Source organism: Gossypium hirsutum, chromosome A06, assembly GCF_007990345.1.
Source record: "Gossypium hirsutum isolate 1008001.06 chromosome A06, Gossypium_hirsutum_v2.1, whole genome shotgun sequence".
Classification (NCBI taxonomy): Eukaryota; Viridiplantae; Streptophyta; class Magnoliopsida; order Malvales; family Malvaceae; genus Gossypium; species Gossypium hirsutum.
The window spans coordinates 120,077,478-120,096,473 of record NC_053429.1 but is presented as its reverse complement, the minus strand read 5'-3'; the positions used below and the strand labels follow the sequence as shown (position 1 = coordinate 120,096,473).

Here is an 18,996-nt window from a genome sequence, read left to right as displayed (position 1 = left end):
AAGTCGATTTGACAGTCAATGTTAGAGATTAGAGAAGAAAACTGAAAACTGTTTGGATTTTAATTTGCTATTTTATAAAAAAAATGAATTATAGAAGAGAAAAAGAATGAAAACTTAAATGACAATTTTTGAATAATTTAATTATATTTTATAATTTTTTAAAGTTTAATGATTAAAATATAAACTTACTAATAATTTAAAGACGTAATTATCCAAACATATTTTAAAAAATATCTTAAGGACTACCATACTTTAGCAAAATTCAGTGTACAAATAAATTTAATATAAATACATAGGAGGGAATCTTGAAGTGACAAATTTCTTCTAAAAATCAACCAACTTCAACAAGAGTTGGCTTTCTCGATACAAAAGTAGAGATTCTTCCATCTAATCTAACCATGGATTAGTTCCCTTCATTTTTGACTTTCTTTCCCCACCAAGAATCTTGGTTTTACGATAAAAAGATCATCCATATCATGAATTCTTCATAAATAAATAAAAATAAAAACAAACCCAAGCTTCTTTAATGGCTTCCTGCTGCAATCCTGATATTTTTACCTGGATTCAAAACCTTCCTCCAATTACTCAATGGAGAGCAGGTTCCATGTCTATTTTTATATGTTCTTCACCAACTTCATCCCATCCATCACTCAACTTCTCCGTTACCAAAAACCTGGAAAACTCGTCTCTTTCAATCTCCATATTTGCTGATTTCAATCTCCCCGTTCCTCTTTGGGCTTCAAAACCCTTAACCATCAACTCAAAATCCTCGAAATTATTTGATGAAGCAACCATTTCTTGCCTCACAATCAACGTCATCAAAGATGTTCTTAACTACGGTTCAAACAAGAAGAATCCCTTGATTCGATTCCCGAAACTCGAATCTATTTCGGGTTTCAAAGACATCTTCAACCTCGCATTTCTAACACTTGCGCTTCTTATTTGCATATACGAAGCTCCAGCTGATCTCCGGTCAGCTTGTCTCAACAGTTTGAAGAATCAGCTAACTAGTTGTCAATCGAGGGTGGCGTCCAAATCGCTAATGAAACTCTTGGGATCGAACTTAGAGGAGCAATGGATGCGGTCCTTGAACCTCGCGATCACTAATTGGATCGCTGAGATTCAAGCGACTCAACGAGGGCTGGTGATGAAGACGCCATCGCCGTTGTTTTCGTATGCGATTGCGACGTTTGGATTCTGGAAAGTTCAACTGTATTGTCCTGTAATGGCCATGGATTTGGTGAATTCAAGCAATCCTTGTGCTGATGAGAGGCTGCTTTTCTCTCTTAATTACCACCAGCTTGAAGGGGTTATCCAATTTAATTATAAGGTCATTGTGCAAGAGAAGTGGGTCGATGTGATGGTGAACATAGATAACATAAGGTAACTAAATCTGAATTGGGCCGGATCGACCTCCACATCATTGCATATATCGAGATTTGATTATCATTGCATCAAAAGTATTGTTTTCCTTTTGAATACCATTAAATCTAATGCGGTGTTACCATCTTATATACATGTGCGCGTGTGAGTGTAACAGATGTGATATAAAGCGGCTTGTAAATGAGACTCTACTGAACGAACGAGGAGTAGGGGCGGACGACAAGCATTTCCCGTCGCGAATATCGTTGCAGTTAACCCCAACAATCCAGTGCAACGTATTAAGTGTCTCGGTAAGCAAATCGACTGACAATCCGACAAGAGAAATAGGGTTAGAAAGAAGCATAGAGACCTCATTTGATCCTCCAAACACTTTCTTGGGACTCAAAGTATCCGCGGGCGAGACGACAACGGTGAGCATGAAACCATGGAAGTTTGAGCAATCCGTCGATGGCTACAGCGGGACATTGCATTGGTTTCTCCATGACAGTATTGATGGAAGGGAAGTGGTGTCATCGAGACCTTCCAAGTTGTCTCTGATTAATCCCAAGGCTTGGTTCAAAGATCGGTACTCGAGCGTTTATAGGCCTTTCACGAGGCAGGGAGGGGTGATTTTTGCTGGAGATGATTATGGGGAAAGAATTTGGTGGAAAGTTGATAAGAGTGCTATGGGGAAGACAATGGAATGGGAAATTAGAGGATGGATATGGGTTACATATTGGCCTAATAAGCATAGAACATTTTATACTGAAACTAAGAGGTTGGAATTCAGAGAAATCCTTCATTTCAACATTTGTTAGCTCACTAGAATCCCAAATTTAGTTTAATTAAGAATAACATATTGTAGATTTCAAATTCTTCACATTTACAGTTTATGGATTGCAATCTTCTTTGTTGGCAAAGTGACTGTTAACAAACTAAGAAGCTTATTTGTGTATATATTACTACCAATCTCTTTCAATAGCTTATTATCACACAATTTGACTCTTTCAATAGTTTATGTTGTTTTTGTATTAATTTGGGTTTTAGTTAATAATTTGTTAAATCATAATAATGTTTATATATTGAAATAAAATAATACTATTATCAAATAAAATTTATCTAAAATTGTTACAAATAATCATCACATCACATATCACATCACATCTCACCTCATGATTAAATAAAAAAAAATTATTTTTTAATGCTGTTGGATAAAAGATTATCATCTCTATTTTTTTCTCTCATCATCTCATCTCAACGTGAAAAAATAACTTTTATAATTCAGTAGGATAAAAAATAATCTTCTCACTTATTTTCTTTTCTTACTTTTCTTCCCTATATTCAAAATTTATTTTTTCCATTTTCTTCTTCCATCCTTCCATTTTTTCCACGCAATGAAGCGCACTTTGAATCTCCTGCCTAAACCCAACTCTACCAATAGCACAAGCCCCAAGAACCCATTAACCCCCGATGAACATCACCATACATTTTTATCCACCCATCAACTTGAACCACAGACTATAAGAAATATCTGCATCACAAATGCGTTGTTTACCATAACACAAATGATTGCGTCAACCCATTTAGCTTTGAGCTCCCCCGACATTTCAATGAACAGAAGATGTTTTTAGGAATAGGTGGGATGAAAGCGCCCAAGACAGTGAAGAGGATGACTTATTTGTCAGTGGTAAGGGAGAAGATTGTGGTGGTTTGGACTTCTCTGTTGAAGTCAAAATGAAAGAGGGTTGTGTCAAGAAGCTTGTGTCCAACAAAGATTGTGTCTCGGGTCTCCACCTTTCCATCAACACGCTTATAAGTGTTGGGTCCAACTTACACTCTTTACCTAAAGGTCATATGTAAAAAATTGGCTTCTCTTAAATATTGTTCAATCAAGGGTGATGGAGGAACAGATAAATTACGAATGTTGGTTTGTAAAATTTGATCTTTTACCTATTTAAGGAAAAAATATACAAAATATTAAATTCAAATATAACAAAAAATATAAAAATTATACAACATTAAAATATAATAAGAAATATTATTACTATTTGCAATTGATTGTTGGAAATATCGTTCTTATCATGACGAATTGTCATTGACAATTTCGAAAAAAACTCGAATAATTTGTATTAGAAAAATAATTTAAGAAAATGTTGAGATAATTTTAAATAAAATAAATAAATAAAATTGAAAGAGAAAAAAAATTAGTGAATTTAAGTGGGTATTAAGAGAAATTTAAGAGAGAATTAAGAATGCAAAAGAGAGTTAAGATTGAATTGGAAAAAAATTGAAATGGGGCGGGGGCGTTTTAGTAAAAAATTGTTGATCGTTTGGGGTGGGCAAAAGCTATTTAAATAATCGTTGGAAAAGTAGTCGTTTTTTTTAATGGCCTATTCCCGTAATTTTTTTGAAATTCGGCCTATATAAATAATTTCTTTTTCGTCATTTATTGGTAAAGTGGTCAAGCTATAGTTGTACTCCCATTTTTATTTAAAAAAAGTACAAATAAGAAGAAAATTGCATGTAAGTCCGACATTAAAGGAATCCTAAGAGTTGGGTTGTGTTTAATATTTTTTCTTACATTTTTCAAAAAAATATTTTTTATTTGGGAAACGATTAGATTGACGGTCAAACCAATTGAATCGGGAATAAATAGTTTGATCAATTCGACAACCGACCCGATTCCCAAAACATTACAATAAGCTAAAATTTTACTTTTCATTTGAGTTGAGATTTACTTTAATTGTTAATGGTAGGAATAATTTAAAGGAACCCTATATTTAAATCGTGGTCTCGTATTGACAAAAATATTATCAATATCAAAAGAAATCTATGTTAAAAAAATATATTTTGAACTATGCTTAATGAATAAAGTTTAAAATATCATTTTGATTCATTTCTTACAACAATTCAAAACTAAAATGTCATTTTTCATAAAATAAATTTCTCCAATTCTTTTCTAAAATAGTTAGTGATAGATGAACTTCTATAATAATAAAAACTTCAGATAAAACATGAAATTCAAATACCAAAAACAAGTTAGGTAAAAAAGAATGATAACAAACATTGCAAAAAAAAAAAAAAAGAGAGTTATCTAACACTTAAAAAAGTGCATTAAAAGAGGAAAACGAATTGTGGGAGAGAGTGTAAAAAAATTTAAAAGTTTTAATTTTAATTTTAATTTTAAAGTTTCGCCTATCACAAAATGATTGGTTAACAAATTTTTTTAATTACTGAGATAATTTGGGTAAGAAAATATAGTTTGGTACTAATTGTGACAAAAAAAAAGTTTAGGTACCAGTTTGAGAAAAGAGGTATAGTTTTAGTATAATTTTTTATTAAGCCTAGAATTTAATATTTTAAATGAAAATAACAAGTAAAAAATAAAAAGGATAATGCCACATTTGGTACATGTGCTTTTAAAAAATTATGGTATTTGTATTTTAAAAATGTCCAATGTGATAGTTGTACTATTAATATAAGTTTTACTATGGTACATGTACTGTAATAAATTGTCCAATGAGGTACTTATATTTTGAAAATATTCAATGTGGTACCTAAACTATCAATATGTGTTTATGGTATCTTGTGTTAACAACGTTAACAAATTGCTAAACCAACAAGTACAAATTTGACGCATAGAATTTTTTTCCCAACTCATCATGTCCACATGAATAATATAGCATTATGTGAAAAGTTAAATAAAAAAGTTAACCATAAGGTCAGGGTTTCGATCCTCAACCATGAGAATGGAGCACTCGTGGCAAAAAGATTAATCACATCTATCGATGATGGATACCTTAATTTCGGCCAAAAATAAATAAAACAAAATAAATAATATATAATTAATAAAAAATAAATACTAAACTTACATGAAAATACCTATACTTTCATGGATAATAAAAAATTAATTAAAAATATTATTTCAAATAAAAAATTCTTTGAAGAATATGACCATTTACTTTGCGAAAATGAGTTTTTAGCTTATGAAAGTTTAATATTAATTTACTTTTTTTATTAGTCCTACATTTACCTATTTATTTTTATAATTTAAATTTTCATTTAATGCTATATTATTCACGTGAATTTGATTATTTGGAAAAAAATTTATATGTAGAATTCTTATCTACTAGTTTAACAATTCATTAATAGTGTTAACATTAAATTTTATAATAAAAACACATATTAATAATTTATTTTATGTATCACTTTGAATATTTTCAAAATATAAATACCTATTAGATATATTATGAAAGTACAAATAATATAATAAAACATGAATTAATGTATCAAATATACTATATTAAAGATTTTATGAAAGTGCATGTATCATATGTGATATATCCGGAAATAAAATAGAGATAAGTGATATATATATAGAAGGGTTTAAAAATCGATAAAAAGAATAAGATAAAAGTGGGTAAAAATAATTCCGCCACCGTTCGGCGAGGTTTCAGCTTTGTGCGGAGAAATTGAGGATAATGGCGGACATTTCGAAGCTCTTCTCCTTCTCTTGAAATTACACTCTTTCACCAACTGTTTAGCTAACTAACTTTATTCATTCATTCTTCTCGATTTTGCCCCCCGTTTTTCCCTCTATATTTATTTTTTCTCCAGCTCTCGCTCGCTTTCTGATTGTCGATTTGAAAAAAAATCTCTTCCTCTTCCAATGGAGTCCTCCGCTGTTCTCGGATCATTTCACCGTAACTTTCTTTCTCTCATTTTCTCATTTAAATTTATTTTTGCTTCAGCGTTTGTTTGGTTTTATTGAACAATGAATAGAGAAAAAGAAAGGATAAGATCGTTTACAGATAATAGATGCTTTCAATCGGTGATTTTAGTGTTCTCTATCTGTTTCGGATCTAGTAAATGTGTCCTTTTTTTCCCTTTATTTTGTTTGACCATTTTGTGTAAATTATAGAGCTTGTTCGACCTTGACAAATAAGAAAATAGCTAAACAAAATTCCAGAAACCTGTCATCACTCATTATCAGGCTTTATTTTTTTTTCATTTTTGCTGTTAATATCGATTGAGAAAGTTAAGTTAGCCAGCTATTTGAATCTTTATTTTCATAAAAATAGAGTATTTACTGTTGATATTATTTGTTGAAATTTTTTATCCATTTTTTCAGATCATGATAGGTCCCTTCAACAATAATCAATGCTCAAACCAAAAGGAGTAAAAAAGATATCTTTAGGAATTTGTGTGGAAGCTAATTTTGGAAGTTATTTTAGAGATGTCTTATTTTTCAGTTTTCTTATTTAGATAGAAGTATATGATTGGCACATTATCCTATTCTAAAATCTAACCCCCCCTCCCTAATTTTGGAAGATTTTGTTTGGAGAAGTTAGAAAGGAGCTTGATCATTGACCGGTTATTGCTAATGTTTAGGTTTAAAAAAATGTAGAAGAGTTCTTTAATTGGAACTGAGAAAAGCGCACCTTTGGATGAAGGCTTGTGTTGTAGGTGCCTACAAATGATGATACCTTATACGCAGTGTGGCTACTATATCCCGTTACGTGTGGTGATGTGGGGGAGACATCCAAAAACCCGGTCATTACAGTTTCAGCAGTTGAATGTTTATTCCTTAGTTCTTTTAGAGTTTTTGACTTCAGATAATTTGCAAGTTAGGTTTCTTCTACTTAAAGATATTGTGATATCCTCGTACTGATAATATGATATATTATTGACTTATTTGATTCTTTGTTGACAACGGTTTCTTATCATTTAGTTTTTAAATTTCTTTACATTAGCAAAGTATGGTTGTGACTTATAAGTAATTTTATGATATTGTGATATCCTTGTACTGATAATATGATATGTTATTGACTTATTTGGTTCTTTGTTGACAACCGTTTCTTATCATGTAGTTTTTAAATTTCTTTACATTAGCAAAGTATGGTTGTGACTTATAAGTAATTTTATGATATTACGATATCCTCGTACTGATAATATGATATATTATTGACTAATTTGGTTCTTTGTTGACAACCGTTTTTTATCATGTAGTTTTTAAATTTCTTTACATTAGCAAAGTATGATTGTGACTTATAAGTAATTTTATGAATATAATTTTTGTATATATGGTTTTATTTTCCATTGAAGCCCGTATGCTGCTCTTAACTTTTAGATTCTGTATGCGCTGTTTCACAAGCACCTTGCTCACTCGAAAGGCCTGGTACTGTTTGTATGTATTCTGGCGGCTGGCCCGCTTCAAGAAAATCATGTCTCGCAGGCTTGATATTTGGCGAGAAGAACTGTTTTCCAAAACAACAAATTGTAACTCTAATATCATGCATGAAGACACCTGAAGCTACTGTAACAGGCAAGTCTAATAGTGAGTTAATATCAAAGGAGGATGAAAATTTTCACTTGATGGTTTCCTTGTTTGCAAAAAATTTGTTAATTATAGTTCAACTGCAAATTAAATCATGGAACTGCTACTGTTGTGTTCAAGCTCTTATTCTCTTCAGACATGTTTGATTTATACTGGTAGCAGAAAGCAAAATCACTTTGTTTTGAATAGCAAAAGCAAAATAGTTTTTAAAGTCTTCTGTTATGTGATTACATTACACCCTGGGGAATTTGTCTGTTTTGCATCATAAGATTTAATAACCATTGTTTCCACAGTTCCTTCTGATAGCTCCAAAAAAGGCTCATTGGAGAAGAAAACTTCACCGACTGCAACTTTTCCAAATGGATTTGAGGTGATTATAAAATGTTCAAATTGACTGTCTTTTCTATTCTTGCTTATCATTTCTCACATGTCTATGAGAAGAGTTATTGCGGCAAAAAGATTATTGATAACTATTTACCCTTTTCAGAAATCCATTTATGTTTTAATTTGGTTAATCGTGTTTCTTTTCTTTCCAAACAACTTGGTTGATATAGTATAGCTTCGGCATAATAATTTGTATCTGCCTCATTTGGAGCCAAAAATTAGTATTAGTACCGGTTTGTTTTGACCTTTATTCTCTCTTGTTGGGGATTTGGCAGAGTTTAACAAATTATTTTTAAAACAATACTGATTGATTATTCTATATTTTAAGCATGAATAAAAACACCCGCCTTTCAGGCAATACTTCATGCACCTTACAAAATCTACTAATCTAGTAATTTTATGTATTGGGATTACTTATATCTATCTTTAAGTTGCTGTTGTGTGGTTTCTACCAAGTTTATGATTGTTTTCATCTTGTTAAGTCTTTCTTTTGACTTATTTTTCATCATTCTCTATAGCTTTTGCCCCTAACATATTGATCAAAGAAAAAAATCTGCATTTTGATTATAATTTGCTAGATAATTAACATTTTAATTCCTTAAACTGTCAGGCATTGGTACTGGAGGTATGCGATGAGACTGAGGTTGCTGAGCTGAAAATGAAGGTTGCTACCTTTTCTTTTGTTGTGTGATAGACTTGCATGCTTCTGCTAAACTCAGTCACAACTCAATGTTTAACCTGAAAATTTTCTGTAAAGCTATGTCTCAGCGCTTATGAGGAAATCACAAGTGATAATAACTTCCATGTTGATCATTGAATGAATGGAATGCAGCATCCTACTGTATTTTTCTAATTGGTTATCGGTTTCATTTTGCTAGATTGGAGACTTTGAAATGCATTTGAAGCGCAATGTTGGTGCCACAAAAGGTCCATTGTCTAACATTTCGCCTACAACAGCTCCACCAATCCCAACTGTACCAATGAATGAATCAGTTGCTGCTGCTCTACCTCCTTCACCACCGAAACCCGCTGCAGAGAAGGTTACCCCATTCAAAAATATCAATGTCGGGAAGTCATCCAAGTTAGCTGCCTTGGAAGCTTCTGAATCTAATAACTATGTTCTCGTACCATCTCCCATTGTATGTTTTCTTCTATCAAGTGTAAGGGTTATGTTATATTTTTCTTCTCATGTGGAATACTGTAATGACCTTCACTTTACTGCAGGTTGGCACATTCAGAAGGGGAAGAACAGTTAAAGGAAAGAAGCAACCTCCCATCTGCAAAGAGGTATTATTTTTCTTTCTGAATAGTTGTCTTGTAAAACAACATCCTTTGAAAACAAATAGCATGGAAGCTCTTGTTTTGTTATGTTATGATCGTGTAACTTAAGCCAGATTTTCTTGATCCTCATAAATTGCAATAAAAAAAAATACTTACAGGGTGATTTGATCAAAGAAGGACAAGTAATAGGATTCTTGGATCAATTTGGTACCGAACTTCCTGTTAAGGTGAATTCAAATTATTTTCATTTGTTAGTTAATAGCTTTTCTAAAGTGTTTAATGGTGTGTGACTGAGTTTTTGATTTGTCAAACAGTCGGATGTTGCTGGAGAAGTCTTAAGGCTCCTCTTCGATGATGGAGGTATAAAATTATCTGCATTTCATATTTATTTGTATATCTTAATGTGTAGATTCGTCTCTCTTTATAAAATGTTTACAGTGCTTTTGTTTGATGCAATGCCGAAATGGCTAAAACTAAACCTGGACAATTGCGACAAATGGTTTTATTCTTGAATCTAAAACAAGACTGACATGTGATCTATTGCCTTTGTTTCGGCTGCTTGCGTTGCACAGATGGCGTTGGTTATGGAGACGCTCTTATTGCAGTCTTGCCATCATTCCATCCCATCAATTGATCTCTCCAGCGTATCTAGGGTACCTTTTTGCAGAGATTATGTCCTTTTCTCCTCACATCCTTGCATTTGTTCTGTATTTTGATGCCAGCAGGCACAATGTTGATGTAGCTAGTGATATTTGTAATTAATGTTGCCAGTCAGTTAAATTCCCAGGAAATTATGGAATAATTGTTTAAGATCCAGCATAGGCTTATCAATTGTATCAGTTAAACTTTATTATCATCAATTTTTGTATACTAAGCTTTCAGACATTTTTGCAATTATGAGAGAGCCCTGTCTGAGTCTGGTTTATTATCACCAAAATATATGCTTTAAATTTTGTTTAGGCCTCACCATGTTTATAAATGGATAATTGAAGCCTGTTCAGATTCATTCATCCACCCCCCCCCCCCGAACCTAAAAATGGTTGAACATGTATTATATGTTTTTATTTTTATTTTTTAAATTTCTTAAATATGAACAATTAAACATATTTCTGTTATGTTTATTCTATAAGATTATATATTTAATTTTTAAATGATATATGTTTACAATATAATTAGAAACTATTTTAAAAAATTTAATAGAGTAAAACTAATCAAAAGTTGAGTAATATTTTTATTGGAACAAGAAGATCAAACAAATTGTAAAACACCTGTGTCTAAAGGAAACTCTCCTCAACAAGAATGAAAAATGCTTCATATATTGACTGTTACACAAGTCAAACGCACACCGACACACAAGTCAAATATATTGAAAAATCTTCTTGGGACATAATCTTAATAAAACGTAAGATTAATCTTGAAACTTGTTATTAAGTAGCTTCATATATTTTCATCTCACTTGTGAAAAATGCTACTTCAAATCTTTATGGCCTTCCTGTCAATATAATAATTTCCAGTTTTGCAATTACCTTTTATTCTACTCGACTACATTAAGATATAACTGCTTACCCACAACTCAAGCTTCTTCAACCTCCTTGATGATGTCTCTCTAAAGAGCAATGGAGTCAACCTCCTCGCTATTTTTTTTTGGATATATAACATCTCCGTTAAAATAGATTTATTGGCAATTTTCGATACGTTTTTCCTTCTGAATTTCTTTCTAAAATCTTTCAAGTTTTGTGAACCATTAATCATCACTATTGTCCAACTATTAGTTTCTTTTTCCTCTTCTTCTATTACCCATCATGTAACCAGCTTGGTTCTTATTATCCGCAATATTAAATAAGAATATACATGAGACTTATTTTCTTTTATTAGCTTAGCAAACCGATAAAATAAAATAAAAAGTGGAGGAATTTGTAGAAGCTGGAGGTTGTTGGCACATGTGCTGTAGTTGAATTACCAACAAGTCCTAGAATTTAATTTTAATTCACAGTTCATCAAAACAAGCTATGTACATACATCGGACATTCCAAGAATGGCATATTAAAATGCTAAGCTGTCAGACTCAGCTATTAGCTCAAATTACTAAACCCTAACAAATTAAAAAACAACAACAAATAAATACATAAATGCAACGTTTTCGATGTGTGTGTGTGTGTGAAAAGTATCTAATAAGAATGACGAGATCCATCGACTGAAATATAAAAGGAATCAGTCTTGGCTCCCTGACAAATAATTTTGGTTGGCAATTCTGGATAAATTGAACTACTTTTACTCCTTAGAAATCTCATGTTTTTGCCCAGCAGCTTCCCTCGTAACTTATGTTGCTGAATCACTAACACCGACGCTTTGGTCTTCAAATATGGCGAAGCAAGCATGTCGCCCATCACCCCAAGCTCCGGGCACTCGTTCCACTCTCCAAGTCCATGGAGCAGTGGTGAATCTTGGTGGGTTTTCCCTACTAAAATCAAATTATAATGTTCTAGGTTTGAACTCATATACGAAGATAAGCATAACCCATCTGTTAATACCCTTTCTTCATACGTAATACGATCATTTTCCTTGTTAGCTTGTCGATATTCATGGATCACATTGTTGTCGAACTTAAAGTCTTTCGCGTTTTCGTCTCCGGAAACGAGTAAACGGATGATGGTTAGATGAACGCGTTCATGTTTCCCCATTCGGAAGCTGTAAGCTAGCGCTTCCAAGTCATCGGACCCGCTTAGGAAGAGGACGGCGACGTGGAATTTCAACTGGGATGTCCGGACCGACGTGAAACCAGTTAGGATTCCCCTGTCTATAAGGATTCCAACCGAACATGGTGCCTTGTTTAGGACATTGATGTTCAAGTTTTGTATGGGACTACTGGTGGACTCGATCTTCCCACTTATAGCCCATTTCTTGTGGAAAGGCAGGATCAATACGTTGGCACGCTTGTCGATTGCTATACGACAGATATCATCGTGCATTGTCTGAAATTGTGACATTGATGTGTATGATTGAACAGTGGTGCAGCCTTCATTGCGTGCCTCGTACTGGATCAGGGAATTGAGTACTTGGTCTGCCAACAATGGCGTTTCTCCGCGATGCTTGTCAGTCCGTACGAGGACCGGGGTTGATCTTCCCACAAGTTCAATTAGGACCATAGCTGTGACCGCAACGGGGTTCATTTCACTGGCATGGGTTACTTCAAGGATGTTCATTATTGTTGGGATATTTTCAGGGTTATGGATGCAAACCAGGATACGAAACTCTAAATTACTGTTGGAATGATGGATGGTACTCCTCTTTTCTGAAACACATTGCTTCGTCGGATCATACAACATTCGTACCAACGGAGTTATAATCGCGGTCACTACCAATACCGAGACCGTTACCAGTGTAAATGATTGATTTCCGATTTGCTGCAATCGAAAAAACGGACGCTTTAGGTTAACTTAAAGGATGTTAAAATCATTAAGTAGTGAAAACTAAGGGTCTATAACGAACCTTTCCGTCCTTCCAAAGATTGACGAAAGTAAGTTCAACAATGCCTCTTGCGTTTAGAATCAGTGCAAGCACAACTGCTTCTTTGATGGGCAAATTGAAGCAGAGAGCTGGTAATATCACTGCTATAAGCTTGACAACGAAAGTAAAGATGATGATGATCCCGATAATGTAGTAAGTTTCTAAATCGACGTCGAAGACATTTGTTTGCAGGCCGGTGACAGCGCAGTAGGCTGGATAGAAAAAGGCTAACCCGAGAGAAGCTAGCTTGGACGATATAGCTGCGCCTAAAGGCGGTCCATCAGGCACAGCCAGGCCTAAAAGTAATGGTCCGAAGATGTAATGCTGCCCGATTACCTCGCTAATGAATGCCGACACCATGACTAGGATGAATATAGATGCTATGGTCTTCTCATCAATAGATTTTGGACCCACTGCTTGAGTAAACATCTTCTTTAACTTGGGACGAAGAATTAAAAAGTTGGTGGCTACAAATGCAACTACGGAAAGAAAGGGTGGTAGAAAACTGTAAATATGATGGGAATTGGCTTGTTTGATGGAGAAAAGAATCGAAGTCGTCGAAAAACCGATTAAAAAGGAAAACATGGAGGAAGAGAGAGCAATTCGACCGACATCAGTGTTTATAATCTTGAGCTCGTCTAGCAGTGTAGAAATTACAGGGAAAGCTGTTAAAGATTGAGATGATGCTACAAGTATCAACGAGTTCTGGAGGGAGGTACTCATGGTGACGGACGTCTTTAAGAAAACAGCAAGTCCAATTGAAAGACCCGTCGTAATGATGAGAGCCGAAGCGCCTATAACTGCAGCCATTCGTCCCGGACACACCATCAGGTACGGGTCAATCTTTACTCCAACTTCGAAGAAGAAGAACATAATGCCGAATCCTGAGAACACATCCATTATAGCTCGGCTATGGATCGGGAAAACGGTGTCGGCTACGTCTTGGCTGTGGCCAAGAATTGATGGGCCAAATATCATTCCACCCTGGGTTTTTGGTTAACACAAGTGTTTAGAACCTGATGTTAATTATAAATGTAAGTAAATAAGTATATGATACATTTAAGTAACTTAATGTTAGAATTGAAAAGAAAAATAACATACAAAAATCTGCGAGACTAAGGATGATTGTCCTAAAGGCTTGAAACAAACATTGATGAGAAGTGAGACCGTTGAAATGCTAGAGAGCTGAAACATGAGAAGAGTGGTGGGGCTGACGAGAGGGTTACCACTGAGCCATATACTCTTTGCTGGGATTTTCTTAAATGAGTTGTTTATGCAAAGAATGGTCAGGTTTTTACCAATCTTGATTGCATCATGAGTTAATCCCCCTTCCATGCTTCAATTGCTGCTTCTCGATCAAGGAATCCGATGGAAGAAAGAAATGGGAACTAAGCAGCAAGAATCTAAAGGTACAAAAAGTAGGAGTGGATGGTGAGCCTCTTTTTTTGGAATTCCACAATTTTGATTGGGAGGTTGTCCTTCAAGCTAGGTCACTAAAATAAATGGTTTTCGCTCAACATAATCTATCACTCATCTCTTCTAATTATTCAACCATAGTTCAACATAAGGATGAAAAATAGCCCTTTTAATCACTTCTCTCCCTCTCATTTATCCTTTTTATTTTAAAAAATATCTCAATGGTGATTAAATTTGGAAAAAGTAATTACCAGCTAATTTTATTATTGGAATTTTATCAAATTACGTTTTTTACTATTAAAAACATTAATTTAATTCTTGTATAAGACCAAATTTTAATAGAATTCACATTTTACTATTTAAAAATATTATTTAATTTTTATTAAACTTCATATTTTAGAAGCTTTTATAGTCCAATTTTTTATTATTTGAAATTGAATTGCAAATAAAAATAAAAAATTGATATGATCTCTAAAATAGAGGAATTTGTAAGATATTGTAGCCATTAAAGTTACATTAAAATTTGTTCTTCATTTCAAAATGGGAAAAAGGAGTGGTGGCAAACATGTTTGAATGGGTTCAAATTGAGTTTTCTTTAAATTTACATTATTTTGGGTTTAAATTAATTTAGGATGGGAATTTTTTGAGCTTGGTCTTTTTCAGGCTTAAATTTTATTATTCTCAAACCCTCTTAAATTCAAATATTTTGTGCTCAGATTATTTTAGATTTGTATTGGTTTAGGTCGAGCAATCTTAGATGGATTTATATGATTCTAAAGTTTTATAAGTATTTTTATTTCTAATGTAATAACTTGAAAGTTACTTGATTTTTTCTTATCAACTATTTGCTTAGTTGCAACTAATAAAGTAACTACTAATAAGAAAAACGAGATGGACACCAGAACAAAGTCTCCATAGTTAAAAAACTTCCTACATCTATGGGACATTGTCAGTGCATAAGGATAAAAAAAATGAATTTATGAGAAATTAGCGAAAGCTTCAAAGTGTATTGTAATAGCCAATTTTGGCCCAAGTCAACAAAACAAAAAAAAACAATAAACCTAAACAAATAATTAAATAGCCCAAAATTAATGTCTACTTACATATTAAACCCAATAGCCCAATCAAAACCCAACAAGCCCAACAGGCCCAAATAACCTAAACCCTAGCCTTATTAACCCAAAACATTTTCAGCAGAAAAAAAGAAGTGAAGGAACCCTAGCATTGCAGCCGCCGCTTAGCCCCTCATGCGCGCCACCACCGCCACTCGGCTCGCCTATCACCTGCATCGCACGCCTCTGACAACCACCTGCAACTCGCAAGCAAAAAAGGCACACACAAGTAGTAGAAGAAACAAGAGCAAAAAGACAAAAAAAAAATAGAAAAGAAAAGTCTTGTAACTTGGCTTTAAAAGCCACAACCTTCTCATTGTAGCTTCTTTTTCTGTTTTTTACAAAAACTTTTTACACACACTAAAAATCAGAAAAGAACTAAAACGGAAGTTTTAAAAGGTTTTGGTTTGTTCTTTTTCTTTTTTTTCTTTCTTTCATTTTCTGTTTATCTTTGTTTTTTATGTTTATTCATTTACTTCCTTCTTTTAAAAAATCTATTTTAATAAAAAAATGCATAGATTTAAAAAAAAAGAGAGGAAAAGGGCGTACCTGGGTTGCGCTCCACCGCCGTCGTCGGCCAACGGTTGTAACGGACCACCAAGCAGCCTTATAGGCCGAATGTGGAGGAGAGTTTTAAAAGGGAGAGGGAGAGAGTAAAAAAAAGAAAAGAAAGAACTCTCTGTTTTTTAAAAAAGGAGTGCAGAAATGAAGAGAAAAAAAAATTGCTTTAATAGAAAGCACAAAAAACGGCAGCATTTTGGGTGGCCTTCCCAGGTGCAAAACGCGTCGTTTTGGGAAAGGTCGACCCGAATCCGACCCGTACTCAGGGGGGATCCGCGTGTTTCCCATTATTGGGATATTTATGCGCGAGGTCCCTCCACCTTTGTGCGCGCTGCAATTTCACCCTTTCTTTCACTTTCTTTATTTTTTTAAAATCTGGCCGGATAATTTTCTTCTGATTTCATTTCAGTCCCTACTGAAATGATACGAATAAAGGCTGGAAATATTTCCTAGCTAGTCCCTCGTCATTTCAGCGTGATTCATTTTGGTCCTTGGTGGCCTTTTTTCATTATTTATAATTTTTGCCCCATATTTTTACTTCGACTTCAATTCAATCCCTGACCTGTTTCATTATATACTATTTTAAATTATTTTACATATTATTTATTTTAATTTTTTATATACATTATTTATTTTAAACTTTTACATATTATATATTTTAAATTTATATACATTATGTAGTTTAAACTATTTTATATATTATTTATTTTAAACCTTTTATATTAGTTATTTTAAACTGTTTTGTATTGTTTATTTTAAATATATTTTTTGTGTTATTTTTAACTATTTTATATATTACTTACTTTAAATTTTTATATAATATTTATTTTAAACTGTTTTCTAATACATGTCATTTTGAATTATTTTATATATATTAATTACTTCATATTGTTTTATTTATTTATTTATCTTAAATTCTTTTTATATATTATTTTTGAACTATTTATTATTATAAATTCATATAATGTTTATTCTTAAACTTCCTTTTTATATGAATTATTTATTTTCAAATTTTTATGTTGTTTATCTTAAACTCTTTATACATTATTTTTTTATATACATTATTTATGTTAAACTGTTTTTATTTTATGTATATTATTTATTTTAATTTTTTTACGTATTATTTATTTTAGACATTTTATTAATGATTTTAAATTGTTTTGTATTATTTACTTTAGATTGCTTTTATAGTATTTATTTTAAAACTTTTATGTACATATTGTTTATTTAAAATTATCTTATTATTTGTTTTAGGCTGTTTTTTATTATTACTTCATTTCTATGTTTATTAAGGTTGATATTAAAAACGATGTACGTCGTGTGAATATTGCCATTACATGTTATTGAAATTGTTTATTTAGCATCCTCATATTGTTGACACTCATTAACCTTGCATCTAATTCGTGTATTAATATTCCATGCTTTATAGTACCTTTTATTTTATTTTAAATCATGTCATGTGTTAAGCTCCAACATGTTTATCAAATATGGATCATTTTATTTTTTCCAAACAAAATAAATGTACGTTGTTAAATATCATACTCACTATATTTCAAAAAGAAAAGTTTCCAAATAAGGCAATATTTTGTGTTTTAGGAAATTCGAGGAATCGTACCTTAACTTACGGGGTTTCGGTTTTCTCGTTAAATCTAAATGGCCAAATATCCCTTTAAGTTTCAAGACACATGAAATTTCAATTAAAATTAAAGATAAACTTGCGCTCGGGAGTTCATGGTATTGTGTCCTAACTTACGGGATGTGTGACAGCCCTAATTTGACCCTAGTCGGAATATGGTTTCGGGACCACAAAAGCGAGTCATAAAATTTATTAAAAATTAATTTTCATATCTTCTATGTGTGATAGTGCATGTGTGAAAAATTTGATGTTTTAATTTAGTCATGTGAATGTGAATTTCACTTGAAAGGACTTAGTTGAGAAACTTAGAAAATATGTTAGGTAAATGTGTGAGGACCAAATAATTTCAAAGTATGAAAGTTTGGGTTTGCATGTCAAAATGCCCAATATGCATTAAGTGGCCGGCCAAGTAATGATGTCCCTCCACTAAGTTTAATTTAATTAAAATATTATATTGATAAGTGATTAAAATATCATAAATAATATGAATTAAAAATAAAAAGATGAATAAAAGAAGAGACTGAAACATAAGTGTTCATCTTCTTCTTCTTGCAAAACCAAAACAAAAGGAAAGAAAAAGAGAAATTACATTAAGGCAATTCGGCACCTTCTTTTGCTAGTTGGAGGTAAGTTTTGAAGTGATTTTGAAATCTTTTTATATGTTTAAGTTAATTGTTAAATGCATTTCTTGGCCATGTCAAGCAAATCAAATTTCTATGGTGGTTTGGGCACTAGGCCGTGAATCAAGATGTTGGAATTAGAGGTTGTTTTCATGTTATATTGAATAAGTAGATGTTAGAATGAGGTTAAACTTGTTGAATTGTTAGTTGGGTAATACTTTGTGCATTCGGCCATATGGGGTTTAAATGGAATGTTCATTTTATTTTTACTTTCTTGTATGAGAAATGGATCAAATAAGTGTTAAGGCCGAATGAGTCATGGTAGATAAGTTAAAGTGCAAAATTCATGTTTATGGGGTAATATGAGCAATTGACCGAGACATGGATGAAGGAATAAGATTGATATTTTTATGTTTTAGGAGTGAAAGGCATAATGAAAATTGAGTAAGTTTAATGTGCATATTTTAGTTTAAGTGTTATGGAGAATTTGGCTAAGATAGTTTGGTATGTGTGTTTGCCGAATTTAAATTAAGATTGTTTGAGTGACTTAATTTATGTATTGGAAATTTATTCTTAATTTATGTATTGGAAATTTATTTGAGTGATCAAAATGGGCATTAAGATGTTGAACTCATGAAATTAGAAGTATATGAGCTTGGTAGCATTTAAATGAATACTAACCGAAAATGAGCTTAGCTAATTAATTGACAAATTGTTGAGTATTGAAAAATTTGGAAATGTGAGTTGCCGAAATTGATCTTGTATATGTATTGAATTAAT

The 18,996-nt window shown here is 32.5% G+C and overlaps 3 protein-coding genes and 1 long non-coding RNA gene across 6 annotated transcripts; 2 read left to right on the top strand and 2 right to left on the bottom strand.

Annotated features, from left to right (window-relative positions):
- Window positions 1-315: 315 nt before the first annotated feature.
- LOC107962132 (uncharacterized) lies at window positions 316-2,373 on the top strand. The gene is made up of 2 exons (XM_016898377.2): window positions 316-1,383; window positions 1,541-2,373. Exons 1-2 carry the CDS (start codon window positions 527-529, stop codon window positions 2,178-2,180), a joined length of 1,497 nt encoding a protein of 498 aa, XP_016753866.1. The 5' UTR covers window positions 316-526; the 3' UTR covers window positions 2,181-2,373.
- A 3,320-nt stretch (window positions 2,374-5,693) lies between these two features.
- On the top strand, window positions 5,694-10,258 carry LOC107962133 (biotin carboxyl carrier protein of acetyl-CoA carboxylase). Of its 2 annotated transcripts, none has more exons than XM_041116031.1 (9): window positions 5,694-6,065; window positions 7,493-7,687; window positions 7,993-8,069; window positions 8,694-8,747; window positions 8,962-9,222; window positions 9,308-9,370; window positions 9,523-9,591; window positions 9,679-9,724; window positions 9,937-10,258. In XM_041116031.1, exons 1-9 carry the CDS (start codon window positions 6,032-6,034, stop codon window positions 9,996-9,998), a joined length of 861 nt encoding a protein of 286 aa, XP_040971965.1. In that variant the 5' UTR covers window positions 5,694-6,031; the 3' UTR covers window positions 9,999-10,258. The 2 variants fall into 2 exon arrangements, with proteins under 2 accessions (XP_040971965.1, XP_040971964.1); XM_041116030.1 differs by having other exon boundaries at window positions 5,749-6,065; window positions 7,493-7,699.
- Window positions 10,259-11,339: 1,081 nt separating this feature from the next.
- LOC107962134 (cation/H(+) antiporter 15) lies at window positions 11,340-14,495 on the bottom strand. Of its 2 annotated transcripts, none has more exons than XM_041116028.1 (3): window positions 13,973-14,495; window positions 12,854-13,855; window positions 11,340-12,768 (listed from the first exon to the last, which is right to left on the bottom strand). In XM_041116028.1, exons 1-3 carry the CDS (start codon window positions 14,204-14,206, stop codon window positions 11,533-11,535), a joined length of 2,472 nt encoding a protein of 823 aa, XP_040971962.1. In that variant the 5' UTR covers window positions 14,207-14,495; the 3' UTR covers window positions 11,340-11,532. The 2 variants fall into 2 exon arrangements, with proteins under 2 accessions (XP_040971962.1, XP_040971963.1); XM_041116029.1 differs by having other exon boundaries at window positions 12,854-13,887; window positions 13,973-14,114.
- Window positions 14,496-15,274: 779 nt separating this feature from the next.
- On the bottom strand, window positions 15,275-16,284 carry LOC107962135 (uncharacterized). The gene is made up of 2 exons (XR_001701522.2): window positions 15,949-16,284; window positions 15,275-15,596 (listed from the first exon to the last, which is right to left on the bottom strand). It is a non-coding gene; the product is annotated as an uncharacterized lncRNA (long non-coding RNA).
- Between the last annotated feature and the right edge of the window lie 2,712 nt (window positions 16,285-18,996).